At 43.3% G+C, this 16,589-nt stretch overlaps 1 protein-coding gene across 1 annotated transcript; it reads left to right on the top strand.

Moving 5' to 3' along the window:
• The first annotated feature begins 14,718 nt into the window (after window positions 1–14,718).
• On the top strand, window positions 14,719–16,212 carry LOC119298577 (peroxidase 2-like). The gene is made up of 3 exons (XM_037575928.1): window positions 14,719–14,964; window positions 15,055–15,231; window positions 15,337–16,212. Exons 1-3 carry the CDS (start codon window positions 14,764–14,766, stop codon window positions 15,898–15,900), a joined length of 942 nt encoding a protein of 313 aa, XP_037431825.1. The 5' UTR covers window positions 14,719–14,763; the 3' UTR covers window positions 15,901–16,212.
• The last annotated feature ends 377 nt before the right edge of the window (window positions 16,213–16,589 follow it).

The raw sequence follows: 16,589 nt of genomic DNA, 5'->3' as shown, positions 1-16,589 counted from the left end.
GTTTTATTAAATTATTTCAATTTTATAGAATGTGAGAACAACACCTAAATATGGTATGTTAAAGATACCACTGCCACGTTAATTTGGACAGCTAAATAAAATAGTTTAATATTTTACAAAATACAAAAGGCATTTACTTAATTTCTTTTGCTGCTGTTTTATTTACCTTTGAGCATTTAAACATTTTATAAAAATGTGTTTACTCCACCATAATTAACTTTGTAATATTTGAAAACCCCCGAACATTCTAGTTTTAATTTTTGAAAACTTTTATCGCCATCATAATTTTGAATTGAATTTCAAAACCGTTTTGAACTAACTCGAGATTAGCAACTATAATCGAGGTGACGTGGCAACACTAGCAGAGGATCACTGTAGCTTAATTACCCGGGCGTCACAATCCCACCCCATCGGGCCCATCTCCCCAACTCCCCCACTCCTCCCTCGACACATCCACCTTCCTCCCACATCCCCCCGACCCACTGCCGCGCGCTGCCTTCTCCGGCACAGCGTCTCACCCCGTGCGGCCGCATCACCCTTCCCACCTTCTCCAGCATGGCCCGCCCCACCCCGAGCTGTCGCCCCCAACCTCCCCACCTTCTCCGGTGAGGGGCACCCGCCCAAGCAGCAACTCTACCCCCAGATCCCCGCCGTGACTCTCTTCTCCTGCCTTCACCTTCTCCTCCCGGCCGCCGCTGACGCTCAGGGCTGCCTCCTAGCCCAGCCACCAATGGATCCGGCGGGATCCTCATCGTCAACCACCCAGTACCCCACGGCCACCCAAATCCACCCCACCATGGCCGCATGCCCTCTCCCCCCCTGCCCGGGTGAGCCCACTAGCCTTCGGAGCCCCGCCGAGTGCCGGATCTGGGAAGCTACCTCCCGAGTCCACACCTCCCCTCTACTTTAGTGGCTGCATGAGATAGGATTTGGTCGCCGGGGACGGGATTCGCCCGCTATGGATGAGATTAGGTGGAGGCATCGCTCCCACATCCATAGAAAAGGCAACGACACGAGTATGGCCCCAGGATGATGACGCCGATAACCTGGCGTGTAGCTCATTGCGGCCCAGTGTGAACCTCACCGCAGCTCAGCCTGCAGTTCGCGGCCGCCACGACAGGCCCCGTTGTTGTTCTCCTCGGCGCACAGCGGCGGTGCCCGCAACATCTCCCCTCCGACAAACGGCGGAGCTCCCCCTTCCTCCTCTCTGGCTCGGCCCTCGACCACCTGTTGTTCGCCGCGACCGGATCCGTCGAGAGCTCCCACCGCTCGATGAACTTCTGCCATGCACTTCACTGTATCCTTTTTGTAGTTCATTATATCTTCTTTTTGCTCACGGATGACATTCTTGCATTTTCCATGTTTCGGTTGCAGTCCCACGGGTGTACAGGCGCAGTACTGTGGGGGTTGGACTGTGGATTAAAGAAATAAGCATTGCAGTACATTCGCCCCGTCTCGTAGTCCATAGACGTACAACTCTCCCTAAACATGCATTGAAGATAACAACGGTACTTTTTGAAGTGCAGCTCACTTGTTTCGTTGCTGCAGTGATCTTCTCTTGCACAGCAGTTCCCTCTGATGCCAAGTGTAACTTTTTTTGGAAGATTATAATTAGAAAAGGTTGATTCTTCTATGCAGCTCACTCTGTTGTTGTGTGGAAGAAAAATAGATGCAGTCCACTTGCCTCGTCCCTACGGTTTAGTTTTCCATCGTGTACTGTTCTCTTCTCTGTGCTGATATATTGCTTAGTATTTCACTTTGATACATGTCGCGGTTCATTCATGCACTTCCGTTGCCTGTCTGATGCAGTGCGGTTTCAGTCCGAAGCAGTGCACTCATCTGACTGATGTAGTACACAGGGTTCATTGCAGCCTCAGTGCAAATCCACCGCCTGCATGTTGCATTTAGGTTCCTTTGTGCTTATATTTTCATTTATAATGTGTGATTTGAATGGTTGAGGGCATCTCTGCAGTTCATCTCTTGTATCTAATGCATAAAAAAGTAACTGGTTGTAAAAAGAAATGCAGACCGGTTGTACACATACTTTTGCTTCCACACAAAAACTAAACAAAAAATGTAGAAAAGAACAGCGCAGTTCGCTCGGCTTTTCCTTGCAGTACATATCTGATGAGGTACCACGTGTTTCATCACAAAAGTTACAAAAGAAGACAAAAAGGAATCATGCGGTTCACTACGATATATGTCGCAACTCAGTTGCCCCTGTTTTTGTGGTCCACTCTTGTTCATATTTTTTTTGAAAAAAAGACAACAAAAACTTGTCTGAGAAAAATATATGTTCGACAAAAGAAATCATGAAGTTCACTTGACCGTCTGATGCAGTTCGGTTTTTTGTCAGATGAAGTACCCACGTCGATTTGGGTGTCGCGAAAAACAGAGTGTCCGCATTTCGGTAAATTTAAAACTGCTCTTAAACTGTAAGGAATTAGAGAGAGTGTTCTACATGAAAAAGTTGCGTCTCATCGATATCTTTCCAATGGCATATCATTTGAATCATTTCGACAACCGGTTTGTAAAAATTTCGCGAAAAACGGCCGCTGCCACTCGTCGTCCGCCGCATGATTTTCAAAATTAACTTAAAACTGTAAGGAATCTCAAAACCATTTATACATATGAAAGTTGCGCCTTGTCCATAACTTTCCAACGACGTATTACACGCCTCGTTTGGACAAAAGGTTCAAAAACTAGAGCAAAAACAGTACCAAAAATTGAAAAAATTTCAAAAAACAGAATTCCGCGATTTAGTAAATTCGAAACTGCTCTTAAACGGTAACGAATTAGAGAAAATAATAGATATGAAAAAGATGCGCCTCGATGATATCTTTCAAACGGCGTATCATTTGCCTTATTCCGATGAGCGGTTTAGGAACAATCATGAAAATATGCTCGCTGCCACTCATCATCCGCCGCATCATTTTTAAAACTGCTCTTAAACTGAGAGGAATCTCGAAAAGTGTTCAACATGGCGAAGTTGCGCCTAATCAATACCTTTTCAACGGCATATTATACGATTCGTTCCGATAAACGGTTAAAAAATTAGAGCAAAAACAGTACCGGAAAAACACTGCGTGAAGTTTTTTTCGACACGAAGTTCACTCGTGTGAGTACTGCAGCACACTTGGTTCAAACAATGACGTGCACTTGCATTGAGTGTGCAGTGCGGAAGTGTTATCAAAATAACTATTCTGATAATATTATCATAATAGACCGGCTATTCGTCACCCTGGGTCGCGCTATTCGTCACCCTGGGTGAGGAATAGTTATTCTTCACCCCCCTCTATTTTACCATCAATGCATTGTAATTTTACGTTTCGTAAGTTTTGCCTTATTTCCAAGGAAAAAAGAGACCGTAAGAAAATATATAATCGCTGTAAAAAATATTTTATATTATGAAAAATTACAAACGTAAAAACATATTCTAAAATACACATAAACTGCAAATTTTTTTGTCTTATGACTTATATTTTTATTTTTTATGTCAAATTTTATGTAGTGAATCAATAGAAATGTAACTATTTGAATCCCAAACGTAATTTAATTATAAAATGATCGTAAGATTACCTCGGATGAGGAATAATTTATTCTGTACCCTGGGTGATGAATAGTAACATTATATTACGATCCGAGGTAATCTTACGATCATTTTATAATTAAATTACGTTTGGAATTCAAATAGTTACATTCCTGTTGATTCACTATGTAAAATTTGACATAAGAAAATAAAAATATAGGTCATAAGACAAGAAAATTTACAGTTTATGTGTATTTTAGACTATGTTTTTACGTTTGTAATTTTACATAACATAAAATATTTTTTACGGCGATTATATATTTTCTTACGGTCTCTTTTTGCGTCGGAAATAAGACAAAACTTATGGAACGTAAAATTACGGTGAATTGATGGTAAAATAGAGGGGGGGGGTGAAGAATAACTATTCCTCACCCAGGGTGACGAATAGCGCGACCCTATATATAGCTATTCATCACCCTGGGTGAGGAATTCTTATTCCTCACCCCAGCCCATCTCTCACGGCTATACCTCCAAGATCGTAAGAAACAGAAGGACTAGAGGTAATATTACAGCCTAAACCAAGGAACCAATCTCTGTTCCGTAAAGCAAAGGGGATTAATGTAATATTACCTCATGCATGCGAATAATTTACATCGTGCATGTAAGCAACCTACATGTCGCATCAAAGTGGTAGTGTAGAAATCAAACGATGATGTCGTAATCTTACGGAGTGAGCAACGGAAGCTTTGGTGACTTACAGTGACGTGTTCCTATATTAGTACCCCACTTGATTAGTGTGCAATGCATTCATCATATGAGTTATTTTGTCTATAAAATCATGCTTATAAAATTTCCTTGTAGAGGTATGAGTGGTAGTTTGTTCTTGTAATTTGTATGTGTTTTCAGAATATTGTGCTAGTCTGGTCAATAACTGTGATTTTAAGTGTTTATCTGAGAAAACTGATGTTGACTTCTTGGTTCTGGATTTCTTCTCTGCATTTACTCCAATGTATTGCACAACAATTATCTACTAGATTATCTTCGCGTGTTTCACCTCATTAGCTCTAGATCACACACAAAATGATTCCTGGGTATTATTGCAAGACATAAGAATTACTGAAATGGTTCATTACACCACGGCATAACTACTCAAAAAGCACTTGGATAAATTAACTAGGTCTTCTTACAATGAACAAAGGCGATGTGAGTTCAACACACATAAATAAAAAAAAAATCAGTATACTGCTTGACAAAGTATCTTCTAAAAAAAATCAATATCTGTAGAGAAAACTATCTTTCTGTAGCAAAACAATCTCCAGTCAATCTTGAGATGGACATTGGTGTTCTTTTGGCCAAACTCAGACCTTTGCATTTCAAATACTAAGAGGATGCAAAATCCCCATCTGAATGAACCTACAATTTCTGCAAAGATGTACTTCCATTCAGCCTTTGCGCCATCCTCATCTGAATGACCCTAATGTTTCTGTAACGATTACTGAAAAAGTTCTAGTACTTGGAAAATTGTTACATGTACTAGTATCATTGCAGCTACTCGTTAGATACAAAATGTAAACATGGACAACTATAAGCTGAAAAGATGAACATTAGTTTCAAAGGTACTCTCCATAATCCATCAGCTGCGCTCCTACCTAAGAATGCTGAAAGTAAAGAGAGTTCTAAGATCCAACAGTGATTTTTCACCATCTAATCGGACCTAGCATGAGTCTTGCACAAACCTTTCTATGATACTCCCTCCATTCCTTTATGTAAGGTGTATAATTTTCAGCACGGTGACCAAGGCACACAATTATACACAAGTTAGGACAAAATTAACCTTGACTAAATCATTTATCAGTGGCAAGTAAATCATTTAAGCTAGGAAAGTAAGATATATGCACAATCAGGAGAGAGATACTTTCCTTTATCTCTTTACAAGAAGAGATACATGCAATCGGGGAAAAGATACTTTCCTTTTTACTAGAGGGCTAAAAACAGATTTTTGAGGAATTGGAAGAAATGCACTTTACATTGTGGAATTTTATCAAAAAAGAAATACAACGTATATAAAGGAACGGAGGGAGTAGTCGAAACCACCTGAAGAAACTAGAGAAACCTATTTATACGGTGCTGCTGCACACCATATTTTTATGTGTGGAAGATGCCAAGATGGTATTAGAATGTTCGGAATTCAGACCAGCGTTTGTAAATTTACTCCTGACTGTAAAAGCTTGTTATATTTACAGAGATAAACATTTGCACACATTTTTTGGACGTTTAAGTTTATGTATGTCAGCACTTGAACAAGGATTGAATCACTGGAAGAAAACCTTGGTATACAGAAACTATAAGTTTCTGGAAAGTTATAGCTGTCAAATTTTACTATGATATTTTCTTTCATCAAGTATTGGTGCAGGACAGCAGACAAGATAAATAAATCAAGAGAGATATGTGCAAGATTTCAACTATATACTAAAGGTTAAGCCATTGTTGCTACAGCTATCATAATCTATCCTAAGATGTACAGAAATAATATGGAGAAGAATGCAGTGAGCAAATGCACATCAGTCTTTGAGTTCCTTACTGATTGCAAAGAAAATACAGACAAGAAAAATGAAGTAGCAGCTAATTTGCATTACTAATTGATGAAACAATATATGTGCACTGAAAACAAGTCAAATAGGACGTCTGTTCAAAGACAGAAAAATAAAATTCGACATCTGCTCGGCGCCGCTGTGATTCACCCTCTAAACAAATTCAACAAAACAAATTAGTTATGCTAATAGCAATTTGCATCTTCACGGGTTGGCTCGTATTCAATTAGCATGTTCAACAGGTTCTTCATGGGTCGTTGAAGAGATTTGGATTAAAATCACTAGCGCATAGTGGAGCAAGCAACACAAATCGCTCACATTTGAAGCAGCGCCGTGAGGAGCCTACACCGTTCCCGCGGCCAACAGGCTACCACAAGCCGCTTTGCCCAACACTGAGGCCACAACCCACACGCCTTGTCGACATTTCTGCCGAGCACCACGTCGTCACAACCCCACCATGGTCCACCGCTGCTCCCCAATCCACCCAGCCTTTCTTCCGACCACCATGCCATCCGGCCCATCCGCCGGTCACTTAGATGTCGGCCACCACGCCCAAGTTAGTCGCCGTCGAAAACCGCATGCCGCCATGATTTTTTAGGGAATCGGCCACCATGATTAGAATAGGAAACGACGAGCTCGAGAAAGCGGGCTATAGCTACCACGAACATAAAGCTTTTTTTTGCAAACGACTTACGTTAGCACCTAAAAGATTTTACCTCATGCGTGGAGAGGCACAACACGTTGATTGGATTAGACCAAAGAGAAATCTGACTCGGTCGATCGACCAGGGTGCGTTATTACTTATTAATAGAGTTACTATATATATAAATGGCTAAATGGCCATCATCTGCACAATCACAAGAAGATGAAGTACATGCACCCTTAATTGATTCCCCCGGATCATGATTTGATTTGAAAATATCAAGGCCAAGAATCATGGCATGATGGCAAGCAAGGGAAAATAAACATCTGGTCATCCATCATGGAGAGTTCCAAGGGTTCCTTAAACCAACGAAATAACAATTTTTAAAATCACAAAATAAAGAAGAGAAGGTTATTGTTTTGTATGACATGGAATGCAGATCAATCAAGCTAACAGAAATGAAGAAACCAAATTTACAAATGCAGATTTAGACCAAGATATGTTTATAAACCCTAAAGAAACATTACATGGCATTTAAAAAAAAGGGAAAATCTAGGTTTGCAACCATCCAATCAGCAATTAATAATATGGGATTTCTAAAATACTTTCGGGAATTAGAATGACAGAAATGCTATTGTGGTACATTAGCTGATTCCTGAATGAGAATAAACTTATACACAGAGCAAATCCAAATCATAAATCTAGCTAGTAAGGCAAGATCTAAGATGGTCAGAGATGTAAATTGACTCCTGTCTTTATCACATTACTAATGGAGCTTCCAGCACAATACTTGTCCTGCATAATATGCTAATTAATCTAAGCATCAGTAGCAAAATGACTAATAAGAACACACACGCACGCATGACAACGCCTACAGAGGGAGAGAGAAAGCGAAAAAACCTGGGAATGGCTTGGTACCATGTAGGAGACGAAGCCATGGAGCCTGGGCATCTTACGCGGAGCTCGCCGGAGGATTGACAGCGACAACGTCCACCTCGTCAGCGCTATGAACCAGTCGTGGGAAGGGGGCCGCTTCTCGCGAGCCTCACTCCAATCGGGGTCATCCTGCTGTCGTGCATATCAAAAAGAAAGGAGGGGTCGAGTCCGGCGCGGCGCGGCGACGAGAGGCCAGTGCAGGAGCTTGGGGTCGGGAACTGGGAACGGAAGTCTGGTCATCGCCCGGGCGACGAAGGGAGCGAGGGATGGAGGTGGGTCGTGGCGCGCCCGTCGGTCGAAGAGGTTGCCAAACGCCGCGAAATACTACTCGCCTCGACGCTGCCACCGGCAAACGGGGCCACCCCCGGCGTCGCACGCATCCGACTCCACCCGCGGCGGCTCGCCGCTGAAACCACCCGCCGCTCGGCGCTTCCTCTCCCAATATTCCAGAAACTGCGGGGAGTGGGCTAGCTAAGAAGTTGCTAGGTAAAAATAAATTATCTTGGCTTTTCTTTTGAGCAAATAAATTACCTCACCAAGAGCCAGGTTGCATGCGAGTGTGGCTGGGTCGTCCGTCCGGGGTGGAGAATAGGTAATTCTTCACCCAGGGTTGGGTTACTAATAGACTTTCTCTCTCTCTTTATATATATATATATATATATATATATATATATATATATATATATATATATATATATATATATATATGACTCCTCTTCTGTACTCCTGGGAGTATGTACTCCCATTCTCAATATACCTCATATATGTATTAATTATACCTCTTTATTATTCTCAATATACTTCATTAAATATTTTAAAATACCCCAATACGAGTTTTGTTGAAAAAATATCATCTGCGATGTACTTTTTGTAATATACCTTTTTCACGTACAAACAGATCAGTATATATGTAAACATTTAAAAACATGTAGACTCACATAATTTTTTTCATGAAACTCATTTTGGGGTATCTAATAATTACTAATGAAGTATATTAAAAATAATAAAGTGGTATAAAAGATTCATCTATGTGGTATATGAGAAGCGGGAGTACGTACTCCCAGGAGTACACAACCATTTTCCTATATATATATATATAGGGTCGCGCTATTTGTCACCTGGGTGAGGAATAATTATTGTTCATCCTCCTCTTTTTACGATCAATGCACCGTAATTTTATGTTTCGTAAGTTTTGTCTTATTTCCAACGTAAAAAGTGACCGTAAGAAAATTTATAATTGCCGTAAAAAATATTTTATATTATGTAAAATTACAAACGTAAAAATATAGTTTAAAATACACATAAACTATAAATTTTCTTGTCTTATGATTTATATTTTTATTTTCTTATGTCAAATTTTACGTAGTGAATCAATAGGAATGTAACTATTTGAATTCGAAACGTAATTTAATTATGAGATGATCGTAAGTATATAGTGTTACTATTCATCACCCAGGGTGCGATGATCGTAAGATTACCTCGGGTGAACAATAACTTATTATGCACCCTGGGCGATGAATAATAACACTATATATATATTTAATTATATAGTGTTATTATGCACCCTGGGTGATGAATAGTAACACTATATATATATATTTAATTATATAGTGTTATTATGCACTCTGGGTGATGAATAGTAACACTATATATATATATATAACTTATTATGCACCCTGTGTGATGAATAGTAACACTATATATATAATATAGTGTTAGTATTCATCACCCAGGGTGCATAATAAGTTATTGTTCACCCGAGGTAATTTTACGATTATCTCATAATTAAATTACGTTTCGAATTCAAATAGTTACATTTCTATTGATTCACTACGTAAAATTTAACATCAGAAAATAAAAATATAGGTCATAAGACAAGAAAATTTGCAGTTTATGTGTATTTTAGACTATATTTTTAGGTTTGTAATTTTACATAACATAAAATATTTTTTACGGCGATTATATATTTTCTTATGGTTCCTTTTTGCGTCGGAAATAAGACAAAACTTACGGAACATAAAATTACGATGCATTGATGGTAAAATAGAGGGGTGAAGAATAACTATTCCTCACCCAGAGTGACGAATAGCGCGACCCTATATATATATATATATATATATATATATATATATATATATATATATATATGTTGCTATTCTAAGAATGATCATGATGCCCTCATGTCTGTATTTTATTTTTATCGGCGCATCTATTTCTAAACATGTGGACATATTTTTCGATTTCGGCTTTCGCTTGAGGACAAGCGAGGTCTAAGCTTGGGGGAGTTGATACGTCCATTTTGCATCATGTTTTTATATCGATATTTATTGCATTATGGGTTGTTATTACACATTATGTCACAATACTTATGTCTATTCTATCTTATTTTGCAAGGTTTACATAAAGAGGGAGAATGCCGACAGCTGAAATTCTGGGCTGGAAAAGGAGCAAATATTAGATATGTATTCCGCACAACTCCAAAAGTACTAAAACTCAACGGAAGTTATTTTCGGAAATAATAAAAAATACTGAGCGAAGAAAATAGCAGAGGGGGCCCACACCCTGGCCACGAGGGTGGGGGCGCGCCCTACCCCCTGGGCGCGCCCCTGCCTCGTGGGCCCCCGATGGCCCTTCGATGCTCATCTTCTGCTATATGAGATCTTTCGTCTGATAAAAAAATAATAAGCAAGCTTTCGGGACGAAACTCCGCCGCCACGAGGCGGAACCTTGGCGGAACCAATCTAGGGCTCCGGCAGAGCTGTTCTGCCGGGGACACTTCCCTCCGGCTGGGGGAAATCATCACCATCGTCATCACCAACGATCCTCTCATCGTGAGGGAGTCAATCTCCATCAACATCTTCACCAGCACCATCTCATCTCAAACCCTAGTTCATTTTTTGTACCCAAACTTTGTATCCAAACCTTAGATTGGTACCTGTGGGTTGCTAGTAGTGTTGATTACTCCTTGTAGTTGATGCTAGTTGGTTTACTTGGTGGAAGATCATATGTTGAGATCTATTATGCATATTAATACCCTTCTGATTATGAACATGAATATGCTTTGTGAGTAGTTACGTTTGTTCCTGAGGACATGAGAGAAGTCTTGCTATTAGTAGTCATGTGAATTTGGTATTCGTTCGATATTTTGACGAGATGTATGTTGTCATCCCTCTAGTGGTGTCATGTGAACATCGACTACATGACACTTCACCATTGTTTGGGCCTAGAGGGAGGCATTGGGAAGTAATAAGTAGATGATGGATTGCTAGAGTGACAAAAGTTTAAACCCTAGTTTATGCGTTGCTTCGTAAGGGGCTGCTTTGGATCCATACATTTCATGCTATGGTTAGGTTTACCTTAATACTTCTATTGTAGTTGCAGATGCTTGCAATGAGGGTTAATCATAAGTGGGATGCTTGTCCAAGTAAGGACAACAGCCAAGCACCGGTCCATCCACATATCAAATTATCAAAGTACCGAACGTGAATCATATGATCGTGATGAAAACTAGCTTGACGATAATTCCCATGTGTCCTCGGGAGCGCTTTACTTCATATAAGAGTTTGTCCAGGCTTGTCCTTTGCTACAAAAAGGATTGGGCCATCTTGATGCATCTTATTTACTTTTATTACTTGCTACTCGTTACAAATTACCTTATCACAAAACTATCTGTTACCGATAATTTCAGTGCTTGCAAAGAATACCTTACTGAAAACTGCTTATCATTTCCTTCTGCTCCTCGTTGGGTTCGACACTCTTACTTATCAAAAAGGCTACGATAGATCGCCTACACTTATGGGTCATCACCCATCTTCTTCTGTATGTTGATGATATCGTACTTGCGGCATCCCCAACGCCCCTTCTTCGCTCCATCGTCGACAAGCTACAACAGGAGTTTGCCATGACAGATATGGGCGATCTTCACTACTTCCTCGGCATCCGCATGCAACGTACAACACGGGGGTTCTTCCTCAACCAGGCCCAGTATGCCGAGGAGCTTCTTCGCCGCGCCGGCATGTCCCAATGCCATGCTGCCTCAACACCAGTGGACATGGCCCCAAAGGTCGCCGCTGCCGCCGGCGCTCCCGTGTCCGACCTGTCAGAGTGTCGCAGCCTTACCGGGGGCTTGCAATATCTCACAATGACGCGTCCGGATCTGGCGTATGCGGTGCAACAAGCTTGCCTTCACATGCATGACCCGCGGGACAGTCACCGCGCCCTCATCAAGCGTATTCTACGGTATGTCCGCGGCACGCTCCAGCATGGTCTTCTTCTTCTTCTAGCATCTTCATCGACATACATCATCGCGTATTCGGATGCGGACTGGGTTGGGTGCCCTGACACTCGCCGGTCTACCTCTGGTTACTGCGTGTATCTTGGTGACACGATCGTCAGCTGGTCCTCCAAAAGTGACAAGTCATCGTCTCTCGATCCAGTGCAGAAGCAGAATACCGCGCCCTGGCGAATGTGGTCGCTGATTGTGTATGGTTGAGGCAGCTGCTTGGTGAGCTCTCCGTCTCTCAATCGAAGGCCATAGTCATCTTCTGCAATAATGTATCAGCCATGTACATGTCTATTAATCCGGTTCATCATCGGAGGACGAAGCACATAGAGCTTGACATTCATTTCATCCGGGAAAAGGTGGGCCCTTGGCGAGTTCCGTGTTGTACATGTTCCAACAGCTCAACAGCTAACCGATATCATGACGAAGGGTTTGCCGACATTCGTTTTCCAGCACTTCAGGTCCAGTCTCTGTGTCTCCTCAGGCATCGACGACATGACTGCGGCGGGGTGTTAGCGAACGTGCTTCTGTAGTGGTCCTATTCCTTAGGCTAGACTAGTGTAATTCTGTTGTAACAGCCAATATATATGTACTTGTGTAATCGAGTATTTGACAAAAAACTACCACATTAGGGGTTACCGTCCCACAAAACTACCACATTCAAAAAAGTGACTGACAACTACCAAAAAATTCTAATTTTGTGACTAAAAACTACCACTTTTGAAAAATGGCAAGTTTAGACGATTTAAACACATTTATGACATGCGGGACCCACTCACCAGGGCTGACATGGCGGCAAAGTCAACTATGTTTGTTTTGACCATTAGTGTTGACCGTTATGACAAGTGGGGCCCACATCAATCTTCTTCTTCCTCCTCCTCCTCCTCCTCTCTCTCTCTCTTTGGTATTTCAACAAACATCTTATGTGCATGGAGGAAAGCCGGTGAACTCCGGCCGACGACGGACGTGAGCGTGCTCATCCAGCTGCCATCCCTGACCCCAGGACCGAGCCACACCGCCCCCTCTACCACGCAGGCGTGCGCCAAAACCACGCACCGCCGCAGCGCCTGAGCTGCCCGTCCTCTCCCTTAGACGCGAGCTCGTGCAGCCATGGCACCTGTGTGCCTCGCGCCCCTGCCTCGACAGAAACTCCGGCGAGCCCTCAAGCTACTTCCCGTCGCATGCTGGCTTTTTCACTGTTGCCCCTGCTTTGGTCCTCCTGCTGCTGTGCACCGGCGCGCGCGTGCTTTCCTCCGTCTAGCGCCTCCGCCTCCACGAACCCCTCCGTCCTCATGGCCGAGCGCCTCGCCGCTGGCCAGCGCCGCGGACATTCGCGACCGCGCGCGCCCGGAGCAGGTGCAAGCTTGCCAGCTACCGTCTGCATGCAATATCGGGTCGGCGCCGCTGCATGCTGTTGCCGTTACCGGGGCGCGAGGAGGAGGTCCTCAGCCAGCGGCAGCATGCTGCCGTCGCACACCTATAGCCCAGACACGGTGGCGCCGAGCATGCTCGCCACCTCCAACGCGACCTCGCTTCCATCGCCTCTTTCCCTTAGATGCACAGAAGGTGCTTGATGAAATGCCTGAGAGAGACGGGAGGAGGAGGAGGAGGAAGATTGACGATGACGTGTGGGCCCCACTTGTCATAACGGCCAACTTGACGGTCAAAACAAACGGGTCTAACTTTGTCGCCACGTCAGCCCTGATGGGTGGGCCCCGTCTGTCATAAACGCGTTTAAATCGTCTAAACTTATTCATAGCACTGTGTATAAACTATTTCATATAAATATATTGCTTTTGTATGTATCATTAAAAAACTTGTGAGGCGGACTTTTTATGATGTTTGTTGGCAATATTTCATGTAGGTAATATATATGCGCATTTATTATGTATTTTCCTATAATCACCATAATGATTATCTTAAGAGCACCATAGCCCAGCCAAACAATATATAGTAAGGGCCCCTAATTTTTATTCTCGCCCCGGGCCCCTAAATTCTCAGGACCGGCCCTGTTCAAAAGTGATAGTTTTAAGTTACAAAATTAAAAAAATTGATAGTTATCAGTCACGTTTTTGAATGTGATAGTTCTGTGGGACGGCAACCCCTAATGTGATAGTTTTTTGTCAAATACTCTGTGTAACCCCAATCAATAATCAAGGAAGTGTTACACGATCTCTCTCTTGCTACCCTCGTTGAGACTCCAACAAAGATCATCGGATACATCGAATGTAGAATGACGCGTATGTTGCCGTAGTCTAAGACGTTGAAGCGACGTTGGATATTCGATTCCAGGTCTGCTATGACCGTGCGCTGTATGCATGACATACACGCCCGTGCACGCACGACGCATAGTACATTATGCAACACTTGGTCAAATAATAATATAGGGAAGTTTTTATTTTTTTGAAAAAATAATATAGAGAAGTTGACCTGGAACAAAGCTATACCTCAAAATAATGTGGAATATTTTTCCCCACAAAAAAAGAAAAGAAAATGACTATATAGTTTCTGAATTTCGTTGACTTGAGTGCCATCTATGCATGATACATCGATCCGTGCACGTACTTAGCAAAACATGTCTACTCTAATTAATTTGCCTCTATGCAAAATACATCCGTGCACGATGTAGATCAAACAGCTAGCGCCTAGCAGTAGATGGAACGCCACAAAAATCCTAGGAATAGCTATATATATCTGCATGAAATGCAGGCCATTACATCCGCATCCACCACAAAAGTAAATAGCTCTCCGGCCTATAGCGACCAACACGCAGGTAGTTGTGATGGCGTCTTCATCTCTGTCAGTGGTGTTGCTCCTGTGCCTGGCTGCGGTGGCGTCGGCGCAGATGTCCCCGACGTTCTACGACGCGTCGTGCCCCGGGGCGCTGGCCACCATCAAGAACGGTGTGGTGGCCGCCGTGAGCAGCGACCCCCGCATGGCTGCGTCGCTGCTCCGGCTGCACTTCCATGACTGCTTTGTCCAAGCAAGTCCTTCACACACTACTTGTTATTGTTTGGATCGATTTCATTTGCTGAACACCAGCGGTTAACCGTGCCTGGCTACGTACAAGCAGGGCTGCGACGCGTCCGTTCTGCTGGCTGGCAACGAGCGGAACGCGTTCGGGAACGTGGGATCGCTGCGAGGCTTCGACGTCATCGACCAAATCAAGTCGAATGTGGAGCAGGCGTGCAAGCGCACCGTCTCCTGCGCCGACATCCTCGCCGTCGCCGCTCGCGATTCCGTCGTCGCGGTAAGAACTAACATGATCTTTCAACCCCTTTTTAATTAATAATCTGTTTGCATGCGTGTCACGGTTTTGAACTGAGGTTAGTACTCATCGGCTTCACTTGTGTAGGTAGGAGGGCCGTCATGGACAGTCTCTCTGGGGAGGAGGGACTCCGACACGGCTAGCGAGACACTGGCCAACCGTGACCTGCCTGCCCCATCACTTAGCGTCACCGACCTCATCACCCGCTTCGCCGCCAAGGGGCTCAACCACACCGATATGGTCGCCCTCTCTGGTGCGCACACCATAGGGCGGGCGCAGTGCAAGAACTTCAGGACCAGGCTCTACAGCGAGGAGAACATTGACCCGGCCTTGGCGACGTCGCGCAAGGCCACCTGCCCTCAGCTAACCGGCTCTGGCGACAGCAACTTGGCCCCATTGGACGATACGACCCCGGACATGTTCGACAACGCCTACTTCGTCAACCTCAAGCTTAATAAGGGGCTCCTACACTCCGACCAGGTGCTCTACACCCTTGCCGGCGGTGCCACCGAAGACATCATTGACGGCTTCGCATCTAACCAGGATGCGTTCAACAACGCCTTTGCCGCAGCCATGGTGAAGATGGGGAACATCAGCCCCTTGATTTTCCCACAGGGTCAGGTCAGGCGCATCTGCTCCAGGGCGAACTAAGAATTGCCAGCCGGCCATTTGCACCGAAATGATAGCGTCGACCATGCATCAACCTGCTGCTTTGAGATCGGAATTAGCCACATTTTTTTCTCCACAAAATGAGCCATCCATGTCTTTGCAGCAACTTGTGGTGCCACATACTCCATTATTTCTTGCCTTTTTTGTACCTATTGTAATTTTTTGGATCCCATTATTCTTCAATTTGATTCTCTTCTATACTTTGCTAATTATTCATAACCTATTCACATTTGTATTTTTATAAAACGTTTTGTCAATTCTAGCAAGACATAACAAAGAGTCGTCCCATCTCTGGGTTGTTGGGAGAAAGGCAATGCCCACTATGACATCTCCTCATGAACTATCAGCGTGGCTTTTGAGTACTACTATATTTGGGAAGATTATATGATAGAATGACTCACATACATTTCCTTTTTAGGAGAGTCCAACCTTCTCCTCCATCAAGAGCTGATGTTATCACCACTAGCTGGTTGGAATGGTCATGGCTGTTTACAACCGACAGACCTCCACATGATAGTCTTCGCATAATGCTAGTCATGACAGGGGCTGTTATTCCATTCATTAGATACAAAGTAAGATCATTCCTAACATCTCCGCTCCCCTCAATAGTTTTCGGTATTGCGGGAGTTGGACCAAAGAACATGCTCCAGCGGATCTCTTCTCCGCAATAT

Source organism: Triticum dicoccoides, chromosome 5A (assembly GCF_002162155.2).
Source record: "Triticum dicoccoides isolate Atlit2015 ecotype Zavitan chromosome 5A, WEW_v2.0, whole genome shotgun sequence".
NCBI classification, from domain to species: domain Eukaryota; kingdom Viridiplantae; phylum Streptophyta; class Magnoliopsida; order Poales; family Poaceae; genus Triticum; species Triticum dicoccoides.
This window is presented reverse-complemented; position numbering and strand designations above follow the sequence as displayed.

Bases quoted from the DNA above. Each gene is read 5' to 3' on its own strand.
- LOC119298577 (XM_037575928.1), top strand. From the start codon at position 14,764: ATGGCGTCTTCATCTCTGTCAGTGGTGTTGCTCCTGTGCCTGGCTGCG. The intron at 14,965-15,054 runs GCAAGTCCTTCA...ACGTACAAGCAG, and splicing joins TCCATGACTGCTTTGTCCAA to GGCTGCGACGCGTCCGTTCT. The intron at 15,232-15,336 runs GTAAGAACTAAC...TCACTTGTGTAG, and splicing joins CTCGCGATTCCGTCGTCGCG to GTAGGAGGGCCGTCATGGAC.